Source organism: Solea senegalensis, linkage group LG2 (assembly GCF_019176455.1).
Source record: "Solea senegalensis isolate Sse05_10M linkage group LG2, IFAPA_SoseM_1, whole genome shotgun sequence".
Lineage (NCBI taxonomy): Eukaryota > Metazoa > Chordata > Actinopteri > Pleuronectiformes > Soleidae > Solea > Solea senegalensis.
In genome coordinates, this window is record NC_058022.1 from 8,065,051 (window position 1) to 8,083,533 (window position 18,483).

The 18,483-nt window shown below is 42.0% G+C and overlaps 1 protein-coding gene across 4 annotated transcripts in view; it reads left to right on the forward strand.

Moving 5' to 3' along the window:
• The window catches only part of adarb1b (adenosine deaminase RNA specific B1b), a 121,074-nt gene extending 102,845 nt beyond the window's left edge, over window positions 1-18,229 (forward strand). For all 4 annotated transcript variants that reach the window (XM_044019678.1, XM_044019677.1, XM_044019679.1 and 1 more), the window contains 8 exons: window positions 2,281-3,206; window positions 4,237-4,351; window positions 5,396-5,564; window positions 6,355-6,506; window positions 7,161-7,329; window positions 12,860-13,041; window positions 16,407-16,585; window positions 17,726-18,229. In XM_044019678.1, coding sequence (XP_043875613.1) covers window positions 2,281-3,206; window positions 4,237-4,351; window positions 5,396-5,564; window positions 6,355-6,506; window positions 7,161-7,329; window positions 12,860-13,041; window positions 16,407-16,585; window positions 17,726-17,902 — 2,069 coding nt within the window. In that variant the 3' untranslated portion in view covers window positions 17,903-18,229. The remainder of the gene's footprint in view (window positions 1-2,280; window positions 3,207-4,236; window positions 4,352-5,395; window positions 5,565-6,354; window positions 6,507-7,160; window positions 7,330-12,859; window positions 13,042-16,406; window positions 16,586-17,725) is intronic.
• Window positions 18,230-18,483: the final 254 nt, after the last annotated feature.

Genomic DNA, 18,483 nt, shown 5'->3' on the forward strand with positions numbered 1-18,483 from the left:
CAAATGAGCAAAGTTCGCGAAACAAAGTCTTTGTTGTTCCTGGCAGTCAAAAGATGCACTTGAAGATTTAACGCAGTCCAAGCTCACTAATACCGAGGGGAGCACCAGAGGGAAACATTAAAGAATTCCTAGCTTTCATGTGACAACCTCAGTAGCTCTTGAAGTTATTTAATCACTTGAATCACACCGAAATCAAAAGCCCAATAAAGAAGTTACACTTTAAGTAAAGTTGTGATTAAAGACTTTTCTGTCTGTATTTGGTTCTCGCAAAAGCCCCCTACACAGATTTTCATCTCCAAAGGATTCAAACTTTGTTTTTTCTATGCTTATTACACAAGTGTTATACACAATTATTGACCACAACTGCATGTGTGTGTGTGCTATAATTCTCTGCATTGTCTTGGCTCTTGCTTTTAAGCTTTTGTCCTCAGAAATCTTGGAGAAAGTCATCATACGATACAATTGTTATTATTATGATGAAGAAATTTGGAATCTTTTTTTTTGTGCCATTTACTGTGTTTTGTTTGTGGAGCATGCAAGAGTTTTTAGTTATCTTTTTAATTGGTGGCTAATTGGTAATTGATGCCACGGTGACCATTAGCTGAAAATATGTATTCAAGTGTGTTATCTGTTACATTTATTTAAAATCCCTAACTTTATACAGTAGCTAAATATTCTACTTTTTTTTTTTCACATTTGCAGAGAAATGTCATCAGCCACATGCTGTACATTTAAAATGGATTATTTTAGAATCCTTTCCAGGTCGTTAACTTTCGACCAAGTCCATTGTCCATCATTAGTCAGCTAATGCTGTAGCACCTGTGGTGATATACAGCCTTTTGTTGAGATTGTGTCTTCAACCAATCCGCAAACTCCATCGCTGTGATAGGTGATAGCTCTTCCTCCACTTTGTGCACAGTTCCGCCGCCCGTCTTTTCCCCCTTGTCGTCGTGTTTATTTGCAAAACTCCATGCCAGTCTGCAGAGTGCATTATTAACACACTAAAAACTGCATGTTTTCAGAGCTCATGAACTGACGAATATGCATCTTGTGTTCTGTTCGAAAGAGTTCTTTATTTTTTATTTGTTGTTCCTTTTTTCTTTTCTTTCTTTGCCTTAAGACATGTCAGTTGTAGTATGCAGATGGTAACAGCATGTCGGTACAGATTGCAACTTGAAACACTGTGTTCTCTGACAAGCTCCTTGTGAGGATCTCAGAGGCACAGGGTCTTATGAATGGCACCTCATTAGAAAACAGTTCTCGAGTTCAGACTTTCCTCATTTTAAATGTGACAGTCATTCTTTTCAAAATGAAAAAGAAAGAAAAAAAAAACATGGCCCAAACAGCATTGTAGGCTCCCACCGTGTCACCAGTCAAGCCTTTAGGATCCTGCAGTAGGTGGACTCTCCTCCTTCTGCTTCTTTGATGTGTTCTCCTGTTTGCCTGGTCCTCAGCTCCTTCCCCTGCACTCCTCCCCTGCACTCCCTCAACCCAACCTACAATCCCACTCATGCACACTGCGGCCTCTCTTTCTCCTGAGTACCGCAAGGAGTAACCTATCAAGCCTTTGCTGAAGGATGTTATAAATGAAAATTTTTGCCAATATTCCATCCACTTTGCTAACTGGATTCGGTGATATGTGTTCCCCTGTACTGTATATTTCAGATCTTAAAGTGAAACATACCCAATTTCTTCATAGGCACTCAAGAGATTAGAAATTGTGGGTGGAAAAAGGAAAAGTGCTCTCTCTCTTTCTCCCTCTCTCTTTCTCTCTCGATCTGTCTCTCGGTGCATGCACACTAAAAATTTACTGTACGTGTATTTATGTTTGAGTCCCACAACTTTGCAACCTGAAAATTGTACCATAGCTGTTACTTGAAAAATATAAATCCTCCACTTTGCCCTTCCTCAACTTTAGAATAACAATCTTTCATAATGACATCTTTAATTCTTAAGCTCTATTAACTCTTTCATTTCAAATTTACAAACCATTTTACTAAAGAAATTCTCAACCATGCTTCAAATGTTGGACAAGGCATAGTCACCTTCTGTTTATAGGAGCAATACATTGCTGATTGATGATGTGCTACTATTTCTAGTTATATCAGTAGACAGTAGGTAAGGATGTTCAAGTAAAGTAAAAGCCAAATTCCTCTTGCTTTGATAAAGGAACACAAATCATTGGTTCAGTTCCAAAGAGTGATAAAGGAATCTATAAATTTTGCATTTACAAGATCCTGCAACGAAGGCGTTGTAAGTTACTCTTTCTGGGCACCGCAGGTTCAAGCAGCACCGACGTAAAGGAAAACCGAAACCTGGACAACGTGTCCTGCAAAGATGGGCAGGGAGTGGCTGAACAGCTCCCCAATGGAAGCGGCCTGAGCAGCCGAAAACGCCCCCTAGAAGAGGGAAACAATGGACACACACACTCCAAGTTTCGGGCCAAGAAGCGCAAGAAAACTCCTGGGCCAGTTCTGCCCAAGAATGCTCTGATGCAGCTGAATGAAATCAAACCAGGTCTGCAGTACAAACTGCTGTCTCAAACAGGACCAGTCCATGCACCAGTTTTTGTCATGACTGTGGAGGTCAATGGACAGATGTTTGAGGGCATGGGCCCAACAAAGAAGAAGGCGAAACTGAATGCAGCTGAGAAGGCACTGCGTTCTTTTGTCCAGTTCCCCAATGCTTCCGAGGCTCACCTGGCCATGGGTCGAACACTGACGGTGAACACAGATTTCACATCTGACCAGGCCGATTTCCCAGACATGCTCTTCAACGGCTTTGAGACACCGGCTGCACCAGAAGAATCCTTCTATCTAGGCTCCAATGGTAGCAGCTCCTTAAACTCGCTAGGGGAGTACCCACTGCCCACACCACCTGGCAGCACCCTTGTCCAGGCCCCATTGCCCCCTCCATCGGCATTCAGTTCGCCCTCCAGTGGCAAAAATCCAGTCATGATCCTCAATGAGCTCAGGCCAGGCCTCAAATATGACTTTATCTCAGAGAGCGGGGAGAGTCATGCCAAGAATTTTGTAATGTCAGTAACGGTGGATGCACAGACGTTTGAAGGTTCAGGGCGCAACAAGAAGCTGGCTAAAGCCCGGGCAGCACAAGCCGCTCTTTCAGCTCTCTTCAACATGCAGCTAGACCAGACACCATCCCGGCAACCCATACCCAGAGAGGGATTACAGCTCCACCTACCACAGGTAAGCTGTTACCTTTTATACATGTTGGCAAAATTCAGAATACAGAGCTTGCAGGAGTCGTCGGCCATACTTTGACTGAAGTACACCACCAGCACGAGTGACAGACGTGTGTGAGACTACTATGCCTCTGTAGTGGTGACTGTCAGAGGTGAACAGTGAGTCAACCCAATACACCATCCATTGTCCCTTTTGTCTCCACAGACACACCAAAACAAACGCCACCATACTAAGAAACACTGGGAGAGTCATGTAGAGCTTTGTTTATGTTTAAAAGTTACTCACTCCCTCTTTAAGTTGTGTAACAGTGGGCAATGTCTAATCATGCAAAGAGGACAATAAGTTCTCCTCCTAACACTAACATTTATTACACATTTGTTTTCTCCAATGTGGAGAAAGCGTTGAGTTTTACATCAGTTTCTACCACATCGGCGACCTTGTACTTCCAAAGTCAAATGATCTGGCTACGAGTGGGTGACTCAGAAGTAGCAGGGAAGTAATACTGGACTAATCTCTTTAATTTGTGGTCATCCAGCCGTCATCTCTCCTCTTGGTTATCATCGTTTTCCATTACATTAGCAGTGGATAAAAAGCCACCAATAAGAACTGGCTGTCCGAGAACAAAAGTCGTGTGCAGTTCAGTCTTTATAGGTTCCCCAAGAGTTTCCACTAAATTATGGGAGGAAAACTTTTCTTTTTTTTCTCTGTGTTAATTGCTTTCACGAGGCAGATGGTAAATCCTAACTGTCAAACTCAAACGGCGTTGCATTGACAGACAGTTAGGTGTACCTCAGGGGGTAAACCCAGTTTCAATTGTTGCTGTTTTTAACTGTCTGACTCTTGTTTTGGAACCGAATGTGAACACTGTGACAGGTACATGGTGCTCTAGGGGCGGATAACATCAGACGAGCTTTGTAAGCCGACATATCTGACGCAGGCTTGTGTTTGTGTGGCCACGTGGTACGTGTGTGTGTGTGTGTGTGTGTTGCTGTTGCGTGCGTGCGTGTGTGTCTGTGTGTGTATGTGATTCCAGGTTCTGGCTGATGCCGTCTCTCGCCTGGTTGTGGATAAGTTCAGTGAGTTGACAGACAACTTCACCTCCCCACATGCGCGGCGGAAAGTCCTAGCAGGGGTCGTCATGACAACAGGTAGACTTCAAGGGAAGAAATGGGGTGGGAATGCGTTTACACTGGCAGTCAATGTCTGAGTTGGGTTGTGTTAAGTCTAGTAACCTCTTCTTAGTAATCTATATATATATATATATATATATATATATATGTATATATATATATATGTATATATATATATATATATATATATATATATATATATATATATATATATATACATACATATATGTATATATATACATATATATAGTTTACACCATAGTGAACATAGCATAGTAATGTGTAGAACACGTGCAGTCCTGTCATTTGTGATTAAATTACATTTACATGTAAATGGTTTACTATTTGTTCTTATTTGACCCTTACCTGTTTATCTTTGTTCTTTCCAGCACTTTTTTACATTAAAACATATGATGGCTTTAATGACTATAACTAACCTTTAACTAACAGGTATTTGTTTTGGTCTTACCAAAAATATATTTAATAAAGAGCCAAACTATTAAACGTAGTAATGGTTATGAATAGCTCCAAAACCTCCTGGTGTATATCTATGATTTTAATCCTCTATTGTTTGATTTGCATTGTGTGTATGAAAGGTTTATAAAAAAAAAAGTCATTACTTAGATAACGGGATGAAATGACAATATTTCTGTGTGTGAGTCAGCACCAGAGGGACTCTCAGTAAATAGAGTACATTTACATGCATTAATGAGCAGGATAAATGTGTCTAACGTCTATACGACGTACGTCTCACAGTTTAAGTAGTTTTTCGAGTATGAAAATAATATGTTGCATCATTGTTTTCTTCCCTTCAGTGTCAGTACATCTTGTAATAATCATTGCACTTACCTAATAATAATAATAATGGTGATAGCACAATGCATTGTGCCTTCTCCGCTGTTATATTTCAGCAGCAATGTTAACACCAGTGACTTGTGCAGATGAGGGAAGCAAGTTATCGCAGTCCCAACCTCTCAAGGTCAAAAATGTAGTCTTGCACAGGCTTGGAAACTTTGCGTCCATTGACGAGTGCGTCGTTGCCCTGTGTCTCGGACTCAACAGGGACCGATGTGAAGGAAGCACAGGTCATTTGTGTCTCCACGGGAACCAAATGCATCAATGGTGAGTACATGAGTGACCGTGGCCTGGCACTCAACGACTGCCATGCCGAGATAATCGCCCGACGCTCGCTCATCAGATACCTCTACACTCAGCTGGAGTTCTTCCTCAGGTCAGTCAACAGTATAGAGTGTGTTTTCTATAAGCACAGTGCAGCATCACGCCTGTTTTGTTATGTTGTGTTCGGAGGTTAATTGTATTAATCAAATCATCAACATTATATGGACAAAAGTATTCCATTACACCAACCTTTTTGCAGCTATATATTCCATTGTTCTCGGAGAACATTCTGTAGAGCGTTCATGAGGTCAGGCACTGATGTTAGAAGGAGAAGATCTGGCTCGAAATCTCTGTTCCAGTTCATCCCAAAGGTGCTCAATGGGGTTGAGGGTCCGTGTACTTGACGGCCAACGGTTTCCCAGTAACCATTTACAAATAGGGAAAGGAAACATCGACATTTATTGAAAAGGGAAAACGACAGAATGATCAGTTGCCTGGATGTGCAAATAAGCGGAAATCGGGAATGAATTTGTTTCACAACAAACTCAAAGTCAAACCATTTCTTTATCCTCCTGTTGGGATAGAAAAAGAGTTTTCCTCAAACTGTTTCCACAAAGTTGGATGCATAGCATTGTCCAAAATGTCTAGTTATGCTGAAGCGTTAAGATTGTCCTTCATTGGAGATAAGACTCCGAGTCCAAAGCCTGACTGAAACACCTGAATTCAGTACTTAACAGGTGTGGCCAAATACTTTTGTCCATGTAGTGTATTTACACTGCTGTTTACTGTATCTAATTTAATTAATGGCATGTCCATAACAGTATTTTATGCCAGTTTAGGTTTAGATGTGTTTGTCAGCCTTGGCTTGAATTGGCCCTTCTTTAATTTTTTTGTCTTTGTAGCAACATTAAGGACGAACACCAGAAGTCGATATTCATGCACTGTGACAAGGGAGGCTACAGGTTAAAGGACAATGTTCAGTTCCACCTCTACATCAGCACCTCGCCCTGCGGAGACGCCAGGATCTTCTCGCCACACGAGGCCGGAGTGGAAGGTCCGTCCACGCGCTGCCAGACACCGGCTTCATTTGTTTCTTATGCTGCAGCGTGTTTTTAATTTGGTCTCATTATAGTCCATAATGCGGTTTTCGACGGCGGCTTATTTGATTTGATTATATTTGTAGGTTTTCCCTCTTCTGCTTGGTTTCATTCAATTATAATTTTACTCCAGTGTCCAAATCCACATTACAGACACATTTGAACGAGGCCCCAGTAATTAGAGCTTTTTGTCATTCTCTGTCTGTCCCTATCAGTCTTTCTCCTGCCCAGCCAACCCAATCTGTCTGTCTGATTAACCTCCCTCTTAGTCTTGTCAAAGTGTTTTCCGTTACACGCCGCACACTGAATAGACAACAGCCACATTCAATTAGTCGCTAAATAGACGGTGTGTGCTAGTGAAACAGCAGAAAACGTTGATAACATTCTAAGAAATATTAGGTTATGTTTTTGTGGAAGATTTTTTTTCTTTGTCTCTTTTCTTATAATCTCTGTTTTCTTAAATAGAGAAGATTTTTTGAATATATTTGCATGTTTACACAGCGGTACCCTGTGCTGTAACATAACAGACAGTTGAGTAATAGGGAATTGTGTTGTTATGTTAACGTCTTTCTTATTTCTCTTTTCTTTTTCCCGTCCCGTGTCTCGCTCAGACCAAGGAGACAGACATCCGAACCGGAAAGCACGGGGCCAGCTGAGGACCAAAATCGAGTCGGGGGAAGGTACGATCCCTGTGAGGTCCAGCAACACCATCCAGACCTGGGATGGCGTTCTGCAAGGAGAGCGGTTACTCACAATGTCATGCAGTGACAAGATCGCCAGGTAATTGGGTCCAGATCGTAGCCACGAGTGCTGCCAACTCTGCTTTTGATGTGTATATCACTTCATGTTTATGCCCAACAGGCAGCTGCTTTGTTGTTTTCATTACTGTTTATTATTTAATGGAAATAATTAACTACTGAAGTAAATTTCACTTGAGTTGAGTCCACTGTCTCTCTGTCTGTGTAGCCGTGTTTTCACCGAGTAGAACATTTCGGTTTGGTACAGTACTTGATGTATTTTTTTGCGTTTCCATTAGGAATAGTACCAAAATAACTGGTTCCAACTGTTCCTTTCCCTTGGGGTACCAGAGTAGAGTTTCTTCAACACCCGCAGTCTTTTCTAATGCAAAGCTTGACGTCTTGTTGAGACTAACAGTCTCAAACTGAGCAGGAAACAAAAGCTGGATGTCGTCCATTGTCGTCCACTGTGTCACGTTCAATGTTGTCGTTCATTGTCGTCGCACCGGTACCACGTCACGCTAAGTGCACAGCCCACACCCAGTCTACCAAGTAAAGGTACTGTTCTCAGTCGAAAAGCAAGCCTTTTTGTGAAACAGTAAATACGATTGTTATATATGATAATTGGAAAATTTACAAATAAAGTGTTTTTTTAAAAAAGAAAGAAAAAGAAAAGCAAGCCTGACCCAGGACTTTACCATTCTAAACTGTACCAAAAACCCAACCGTACTGTCATGGAAACACAGAATTCGTTGAGGCCAGTTAGCTTAGCTTAGCTTAGCTTAGCTTAGCTTAACTTAAAGACTTAATAGGAAGAACTATCTAGACTGGCTGTGTGCAAAGATATAAAAAAACAACAACAAAAAACACTTATAATACAAGTAATACAAGTTAAAATGTACAATTTGCTTTATAGTGTAACCAAGGGCACCACAACAGCACAGGCTATTCAAGATTCAAGAACTTAATTGCCATATTTTTTGTGCAGAGCTAACAGAGCCAGGGGGGATAGGAGGGGTCTTTGTACAGGGATAACATTGTTGCCTGAAACCCCTGACCTGAGAGTGACTACAATTATCATATTTAGTAGCAACAATCTTTGTTGAAACCTCTTTATTTCTAGAGAGAGAAGAGGCCTCGTGCCACGAGCTTGCTGCCAAAAGCTTTGATATTGTGTGGGGGTCAATTTGGTTCCTCCATGCCCCCCAAAATCCCCTTGAAACGACACGTTTCCACGTCTCCTGGGAATCTGCAGATGTAGGAAGTCCTGACAAGCACTGAATAGTTGAGAGAGTGACTTAGGAGATAGTTCATATCATTAGAAGGGCTGTTGAATAATTTCCCCTTTTCCTTGTATTGTTAGCGTGAGAACAGGCCGTCAGGAACGATTACTCATTTATACACTGAAGGTGAATTGTTTACTGAGTAGGCCGTTTAGCGGTTTCAATCAGAACTCTCCGTCGCGTTGTAAACATCGCCGCCAGCCACACTGAGTCGGTGAGTCAGTTGTCAACAAAAACATCATTAAAAAAGAGGAATGGATTGTTTCTTAACTGATGAACACTTTGATGAGTTTCCTGCTGCTTTTCTGTGTCCAGGTTAATGAATAAATTACTCTACACAACACTGACACACAACATGGGAGAGAGTGTGAGCAGAAATCAGAAAGTTAATCTCATTTAATGAAATATTATAGTAACGTCTACAGTAGTTTCCACCCGTCGTTCATTTAATGACACTACTAATGTCAATTTAAATTTCTCCTCTTGTGTGGGATTAACAAAAGTAAATCTTATCTGACTGTGTCTTACACGTCCATGTGGTTTTATGGAGGCCTTAAAATGAAGTATAATAATGTGGTGACTGAATCAGAAACCCCCGAGCTTCATACTCGAAGCGTAAATGGCCATGTTTCATGATACGTCACGTCTTTTATTTACTCGCACTGCGATGGATTGCATTATTCCCTCCCTGTGTTACTTCCAGTCTATCGTTTTCTCCGGGGAGTGTCAGGGACAGGCTGAATTGATGGATCCCTTTCCCCCCGAGGCCATTTTTGCAGGCAGATCATAGCGTCTTTAGTCTCTGTCCATGTTCAAGGCGACGCCACGCCTCCCCTGTGATGAACGATAAAACTTCTCCATAACTCTTCCCACCAGCCCTTTCCCTTCTCCTCTTCCTCCCCGATCGTAATACCTTGCCTGAACGCACAGAGTGATTGAACGCCGAGCGTGTGTTTGATGAGGGAGATGTCTGCTGTGTAGCGGACGCTGTTTGCGCTGTGTGAGAGGTTTTCTGCCATTTCAGCGTGTCAGGTAATAGTACCAGTGATTCAGATTTTGTGTGGTTGTTCGGAGCCGAGGGATCCAAGTCAGTAGAGGGCAAAATGGGTTGGAAGACCGTTCATGTAGTCATGTGGGCTGTTTTCTGGCCACGCAACAAGCAACCAAACAGGAACTATTTTAAAGTTGATGCTGTTTAAAGTTGACACAGGAGTCACAGGAATTAAATGTCCGTCTGGACTTTTTTTTTGGACTTATTTCAAGCATAAAAGGGCCGAAAAATGTCCTGTGAGTATTTTTCCAGAATAGCTTTCAGTATCTGGCAGTTATTTACAATTTACTGCATGTTAAAATAGTTTATCAACAATTTAAAATGTAGAAAAAAAAGTTTGATATAAAAAAGAAAGACTGTAGTTGTACATGACCGCCAGTTTTCCCTTTCTGGCGATACTGATTCGCCGGCTTCCTGCAACAGCACAAGTGAAATTGCCGTAATAACCACAACTAATAATCACTGTGACGTGCTACTTCTCAGCTTTCAGAAACCGTCACAATTTTCCCCGATTATTATTACCGTCATGTGAAATGCACTCGCGCGATACACTCTGTGTTAAAGGGTTAGTCTTGTGTGAGAAGAGGTCACGTAAAGACTTTGTGCTCGTTCTTCTCATGACACAGCTATTATCCAGGTCAGGCGTCTTTATCTGATTACACCTGCCTCTGTTCCTGTGTCAGTGATTGTAAGTGGTTATTAAATGAATACAGCTGACACTGGGACACTCTGACCACGCCCTCCGTGTTCCCACCCTGACTCACTGTTTTTCCCTCCTCTTATTTTTCTTTGATGACATGCTCGGCAGAGAACAAGCACTTCCAGTTCTCGTTCCCGCTGTTCCTGCAGATCCCAGCGAGCTCGTGGCAAACACATGAGCATGACCTAATATGTTTTGTCACATTTTTTCTTTTTTTCCTTCTTTAACACGCGATCACGTGGGCCCTCCTGAATTGATCTGACCTTGTTTTTTTGCACGAGTGTTTATGTGTGAAAGCACAAAAGCATGATATTGAATAAAATGGCAAATAATGCAATGCAGAGATGTCTGACAGGAATGAGATTGAATGCTTCTGAAAACACAAGTTAGAATTGTGTGTACGTGCGCGCGTTTTTTCTGCACTGAGCCTCAAACGCCGGGAAATATTACGGAGCTGTTTGACTGTGTTCAGCGTGCGCTCTTTACCGCTCGCAGCTATGAATCCAGATTTCATTTTGCCCTGCCTCCATTTGACGCATGACGTCACACACTTTTTCACACGGAGAAAAAATATTGCATATAGAAACAATGAGCTCCCTGTGTAGCCTGAGGTCTTACGCCAGCATATTCCTAATAGTTCTTGTGTTGTGGTGGTAATTTCACACACTCGCAAACAACCAGAATTGAAAGAGAAAATGAGCTCATCACACACACAATTTCAACTGTTTCTTAAAGGATAAAGTTCAGGACGGGGGGAACCAAACTCTGTACTTTTCTGTGGTTCTGACTGAATTACATCAGCATTACCAACTGCTCATTCACATTCAATCAATCGGCACCAAGTTTTGGTAACTTAAAGGGCAAAGTCCGACCCGAAAACCACAGAGGTCAGGGCAGTTTATAACCTCCACTGAGATTATGTTGCCGTCTCCCTGACACTGAGAATGTGCACATGCACCGGCCTGTTTATTCAGGTACATCTAAATAAAACTCTCATTGTTCAATTTAGGGCTGAACAAATTTAGATAATACTCATTTTCATTTGAATAAATGATTACTATGTGGTATTTGTGCAGATCTGTGACAAAGAAAGATGTTTTCTTATGATCTGCATAGGTCAGGACAGTATTTGATTTATTTGACTGGTTGTTATTGCGATTTTGATACAATTTTGATTCATTGTTCAGCCCAGGTTGAAACTGAAATTATTATTCACAAATTAAAGTACCAAAAAAGGTGCCATTAGGTACTGGTTCTGATATCAAATGAACCCAACCCTAATAAACACAGGTGTTACTTGCTTCGTTAAAGCCTTTACAGGAAATATTTCCCGTATGTAATATTTACATACATGTCACCTGTTTAAAAGATGCATGAGGCTCATTATGCCACATGATACAGAGCAGGGAAAGGTTCTGAGAGATTTGTGGGAGTTGCTGTATCCCTCCAACTGTGTTAACTTTTTCTGTCTTAAATCTCACTTTGCAACAGCCCTCCCCTCGTCCCCCTCGTCTCCCCCGTCTCCCCCTCCCCTCCCTATTGAGGTGGGCAGACAACGCTTCACAGAGCATGTCAATGGGAAAATGACTGGGGAGAGAAGGCTAATGACACAGCATAGAAATACACAGATGTTTTTAGAAAATGAAATTGGATATGTTGAAGTGTATACTGCTGTCGGATTGTTTGTGCTGGATTGCAGTGGCTGCCTATAGCCTCGTATATTTTATCTGAGCTGCTGCGGTGATGCCGTGTAAGGACAAAACCGCGTAATCATATTTCTGTCTCTCTGAACTTTTTCCGGTGCCTAAGAGACGTCCTCTCTTTGTCATGTCTGTCACACAGGGAACGTGTTGTAGAAGCATGAGTTAAGTCTTGTGAGCTGAACTTGAGGTGTTTGGTTTAGACCTTATTAAAAGTGCAGTAGGCAGCATCTTTTTGCTGTTATTGATCAATAGCTCCATGAAAACCGTTCAGCATAATGTTAATCGAGTGATCTGAGAGTAACTTTAAAACTAAATAATTCAAGGTAGTGTGCAACAATGTGCTAGTAAAGCAGTCCGACTGAAAACACAAAGAAGCGCCCAAGACAAGTTTGAGAAGTTAATTCTACAGCTCAAAAATGACAGCTCCTTCGTGTCCCTGCCCGCCCCTTTGCTGTCGCTGTATACACAAACACTCCCGAAGTCACGTCTGATATTATTGATTGACAGAACCTGTTTTCAGATGAAGCATGCAAAAATCATGTTGTTTCTGTTCATGTAGACCGAACAGTGGCAGAATAACAACATCAACAACAACAACAAAAAGTTACGCACTGCATCTTTAATGGCTGTAGGTTGAAACTCGACCCAATTATTTTCTATCAGTCCTCACCACTGCAGCGTTACGTTAGACCTAATGTATTCCATATTGAATTGTACTCTTAGAGTATACATTATGAATTAGTACCCTTTTAAAAAAAGCATTCGTAAATTCTACTTGTACCGACAATGCTCCACTCTCTCAGGGTCTGTGTCGTCTGGTTGTTTCCCCGCTGCAGGTGGAATGTGGTGGGCATCCAGGGCTCGCTGATGAGCTACTTCACAGAGCCAATCTACTTCTCCAGCATCATCCTCGGCAGCCTGTACCACGCTGACCACCTGTCTCGGGCCATGTACCAGCGCATCGCCGACATCGAGGACCTGCCCCAGCAGTTCACGCTCAACAGGCCTTTACTCAGCGGTAAAGAGTCCACTTGTCAGATGATTCTGCAGACATTTGAAATTCACAAGAGTTTTGAGGAGCTGCGTTGTAAGATGTATTCTTTTTTTAACAGGGAGATTGTATGAAAAACATTGCCTCTGTATAAAACTGGGGGAAAATGTAAATTGCTTGTTTTTACCCCTAGTTTTAGTCTTACAAAGTACATTAGTGAAGAGAATTATAAATGAGTTATGGCACTTTTCCATTATACAGTCCTAGGACTCAACTCTACTCGGTTTGGTATCAGGTACGTCGTTTTCCATCACTTAATTTCTTCGAAACTGCCCTGACGCCATTTTATACACGTACTCAATCATTACAATCAGTTCATTAAAAAGATTTCTTCACAGACTCTCTTGTCCGTCAGCCACGGAACTGAAATACGACTGAACGGGTTGTGATTCCGTGGGGTTGTGGCTCCTAGACTGTTTGTTATATCTAGCAAATTCATATGCGCCCATATACTTGTCATTACGGTAGAACCTCAGGACGGCCGTTCAATCACAGACCAGAAGCACTCACTCACTGAACACCTTTTTGACAATGCTACAGCCATGAAATTTCAATAAACCCAGGCAGTGTGTGCAGTTTGATTCTTGTCTCGGACGTCGCGCTCATGACTCTTCCAGTGACGACACTCTCTGACCAATCAGTGGCCGACAGGCTGTTGACGTCACATTTAAGTGTCGGCTCAGCTCACTTGGAACCTCCCAACAGCAGATACTAAAAAAAGCTCCAGGTACTAACCCTAATGGAAAAGTTTAAAAAGAAAATGAGTCGAGGCGAGCCGAGTCGTACTAGAACTGTATAATGGAAAAGATCTTTGGATAATAGATGAAGGTACTGTATATAAGCACAATCTTCCCCATTCCCCACCACAACAGTACGACGATGTTTACATTCATGTTTTGACATGAACACAGAGTTTCTCTGCTTCATCTGTCTCAATAGCAAAAGAGAAACTAAGCAAACATGTTTATCCCCATCACTACTCAGTCCATGCCAACAAAAAAGAAACGTTTTTTCACTTTATTTTTACCCGAGCTGACATTTACCTGGCTCCTGAAACGTTTGAATAGATTAATCATTTTGTAAAATTCCCGCAATGCCTTGACCTTTTGAAAAGGTCATAAAAACCAGAAGGACAGCTTCGTTTTCTTTCAGGGCCTTGAGTCACTTTCTTCACGGTGTGTCACTCACGACTGAAATCGTTTGAGTTTAGTGGTGTCGGCCTAAAAAATGAATTACATCACATTGTATGTACAGAAGGCCAAAGGTCAACTTCACCATGGCTTGGCTTCACCATCTCCTGCAATAATTGGTCATCATAAAACAATAATTAAAGAACAGAGGGGAAGTTTGTGACGTGATTTTCTGCTCTTGACTGATGATCAGAGGCAGTATTTAAGCACAACATTCAGTTTTGGTCTACTTCTTCTGTTCTTCCTAACACTAACATCAATCTCTCGCACATACATTTTTAAAGACAACAGATATACTTGATGTATGTGTTGTCTAAAACAGTGGTTCTCAGACTTTTGCTACCAAGCACCACCTGAGTAAACCACCTGATTGCCCATGTTAAGATACAGTGGCATAAAATAGGTCGAGCAAAGTCAGCTACGGACTTCTTTCAGGAGGCAGATTTATTCCCAATAAGATAAATTGCTCTCTCATCATCCTCTTCTTCCTCACATATACTTCACACACTGGTATAGTGACATTTAGATTAAGATGGGGAAAGAGATAAGGTGATTTATTATAATTTCTTTGTTATGTGTTTCATTTCCTATGCACCCAGTTAAGACCTTTTTTGACCCGCCTAGAGACGAACAGCGTTACCGTGGCTGTATGCTGTCAGCCAGCGGAGCTCTTTTTGGGAAATGGATTTATTGAGTAAAGGGTGTCTGCCTCCGCTTCACTAGGTGGTGATGAGCTTGTACTGCAAGTATTAGGCGTTTCCTGGTTGACTTGTTGGGTCACAGACCAAAACGACAAAGCTGGCGGCCAGTTGGAACCGTTCCATGTCTTTCTACCGTCCATGAACCTCAAAATACTTTGTTTTTTTAAACTGACAGAACATAAACACTGGTCTTCTTCAATGTGCTGGTTTCCTCTGTTATTTATGAGCCAAATCTCCATACATACTGCAATGCAGAGCATTGGGACTACGAGAACACCGTAATCCAACTTAAACATTATGTAAACACACTGAGTGTAATAATAATTTGATCACATCCAAGAAGGCGGCGTGAGGCGTCATCGGACAGAAATCTGGATGTTGCTTGCGGCTCTGCGTGCTCCTCCTCACCGGTTGCTCTTTAGTGGGTTAGGTTAAAGGATATAATAGTCCGGGGGTTATTAACCTTTCCCGCTTTGGAGAGTTTTTCGCGGTGAAGGGCTGTGATGCTGGAGCACTGAGGGGAGCACATCTCCTCTAAATCATCTTCTGCCACCAGGGCTGCCAAATGGAACCAAGGAGCTTAATAGACAAGCACACACACACACACACACACACATATACACAGAAGGCAAGACACAGGGATTTATGGCATCCATATATCTTCCATTTATGCTTGAAATACAGCAGAGGCCTAAGCTTCATAATGTGCTGGTGCTGGGTGAGAGTCAGCTCCGTCCTCCTGGGAGGAGGATACTGTTTGTCTTCACTGAGAAACACCAAATTACAGGCAAAAGAAAGAAAGAAAGAGCTTTCTGAAGATACTGGAGCTGTGGGAGCAACTGTCATGTGAAGAAATGAGCTCCAGTGTTTGGGAACCTCATACATTGTTAACTACATCCATGCAGCGAGCATTTGGGTGGACGGGAAGATGATGATCATCTCCTTTCTACGCAAACACGTCTCCCAAGTTTTCAGGCTCTTGACATCATGTTGGGGGGTCTTGCTGATAAACTTCTCATTCCAGTTTTGTTATTGTTTGCATGTTTTGTGTGGGACTTTTATTTTTTTGTGATGTCAGTCCTGTCCCATTTTTTGTGAACACAGTATCTCAAGAACCCCTGGAGTAAATTTCTTTACAAAAATGGTTCAGATTTATAGAGTGTGAGAAACATTTTGGCTTATACTGGTCCAGTGGTTTTAATCCAGGTTCTACGGTTTCATCCCACAGTCCAAAAACATGCAGATTTGGGGATTAGGTAAACTGGACACTCTAAATTGACTGTGGGTGTGAGTATGAGGCTGGATGGTTGTTTCTCTCTATATGTGGCCCTGTGATGGACTGGCTAACTGTCCACCATGTGACCCGAATTCTGTTCTTTTGTTGTTGTTTGCTTTTTGTGCTCACATCTCAACTCTGTCTGTTTCTAAATCCTAATCTAAGGTATAAGCAACGCAGAGGCCAGGCAGCCGGGCAAAGCTCCGAACTTCAGCGTGAACTGGACAGTGGGTGACCAGGCGTTAGAGGTGATCAATGCAACCACGGGCAAGGACGACATGGGCCGCGCTTCGCGTCTGTGCAAGCACGCCCTCTACAGCCGCTGGGTGCGCCTACACTGCAAGGTAAATGGAACTCGCAGCTCAGGATGAGCGTTTGTGTGTATACAACAGCAGCGCAGGGGCGGGTGGGGGCAAGATGCATTTATCCTGTCAATCTGCTGAATGAAAGCAGTAAAATACAGTAATACTTTTTTTGTGTGTTTTCGACATTACTCCAACTTGTTTACACCAAACAAATCACTTCCTGTGTGCAGCTGGGGATTATTGCCGACAAAATCTCAACTCTGCGATACTGACAGACGAACTTCATCAGTGTCGTGTGAACTAATTTGACAATAGTTGTAATATCAGAGACATTTGTTATGTTTCACAATTGTTTGTGTTTCAGTTAGCACAAATTGTTAAGGGAGACAAAATAAAGCCTTTTTGCTCTGTTCTGTTTGGGTTCCAAACACAGTTGCCAAGCACATGGTGGAGTTAGACACAGGAGCATCGTCACTTTGGGGCATCGATGGGAAATACACAAAATTGTTAACCCTTAGAATACGGAGCGTTTCGTCTTCTTTTTTCCATTACTATGTCAAAACGTATATACTGAGTAAATAAGAATGTGCAGTATAGAGTGTCTTATGTCCTTTTTTTCAGCACTATCTCTAGGTAATCTGATGAAAAGTTGTTGTTTTTTAAATTTTCACCAACTCTATAAACACACCTGAACAAAAAGTACTCGGATTGAATTTGTGATATTTGGAAATACGTCCAAGTTCAAAGTTCACTTGGCTTATTTTTATGAACGAAAAGAAAAGAAAAACTGTATTTTGTGACTTCAGCACAATTATTGCTACCCAAGTTTCTAATATATTGACTCAGCAACACATAAGATGGGAAAAAAGCTTGAAAATGGGACCTATGAACACACCCCTCCAGGATGTCCATATAAGGAGTTGAGTATATGTTCCCACGGCAATTTACCAAGAGTGCAACTGCAGCACTGATCCTTGCCGCGTGAGGACTAAGGGTAAACACTCTGCATTCAGACAAAGAGAGGATTCAAGTTTCGTTTTAATGCGCAGATCAAGTCTCATGTGCATCAGATATTATCATTATCATAGGATTTGTGCACACAACAGGCGACAAATTGTCTCAATGCCTTGAAAAAATGGCCCTTTTTTTGTACTCACTCTTCATCTCTGTCCCTTTCAGCTGTTGCCCATCTTGCGGATCAAGGTGCTGAAGCCCAGCTCCTACCATGAAGCCAAGCAGGCGGCCACAGAGTACCACTCTGCTAAGCAGGCGCTCATCAAGGCCTTCCACAAGGCCGGCCTGGGGGCGTGGGTCAAAAAACCTATCGAGCAAGACCAGTTCACCCTCAGCTCCTGAGGGAGTCAAGGGCAGCGAGGGATTCCTAACCCACTTCCCCAACCACCAACCCCCTCCCCCCCACACACACTCTTTCCACCTGACCCAGGCCTGAAAACAATAGAGCCCCCTCATTAACAGCCAGCCCACACTGACACCCGCCTCTGTCCCGCGTGTCGGCGCGCACGTGCTCTTTGTGCTCGTGGAAACAAATCTACGTGCGTACGTTCTCTCAATCGTCCATCGCTCCTCATTCTCATTCCTCAGAGGACCTCGCCGTGTCGTCTTCATTCTCCTTTTATTTAGATTTTTTTTTTCTTGTCATCTGTTTGTTTTTTTCTGTTTTAAAACTGGAATCCACCGTTTTTTTGTTTTGTTTTGTTTTGTTTTTTTACATCGCTCGGCTGTTTACGTTGAGGAAATAATAGTTTTCTTGATCAGTGATTGTAGCCAGTCTAGGGTGAAATGTAGCCTAGAAACAAACGGGATTTTTGTTCAGGAAAACCAGTGGTGTATGCAACTAAAAGTATATATACATATAGATATATACAGTATATATATATATATATATATATATAGACTAATACAACAAAGATTAATTT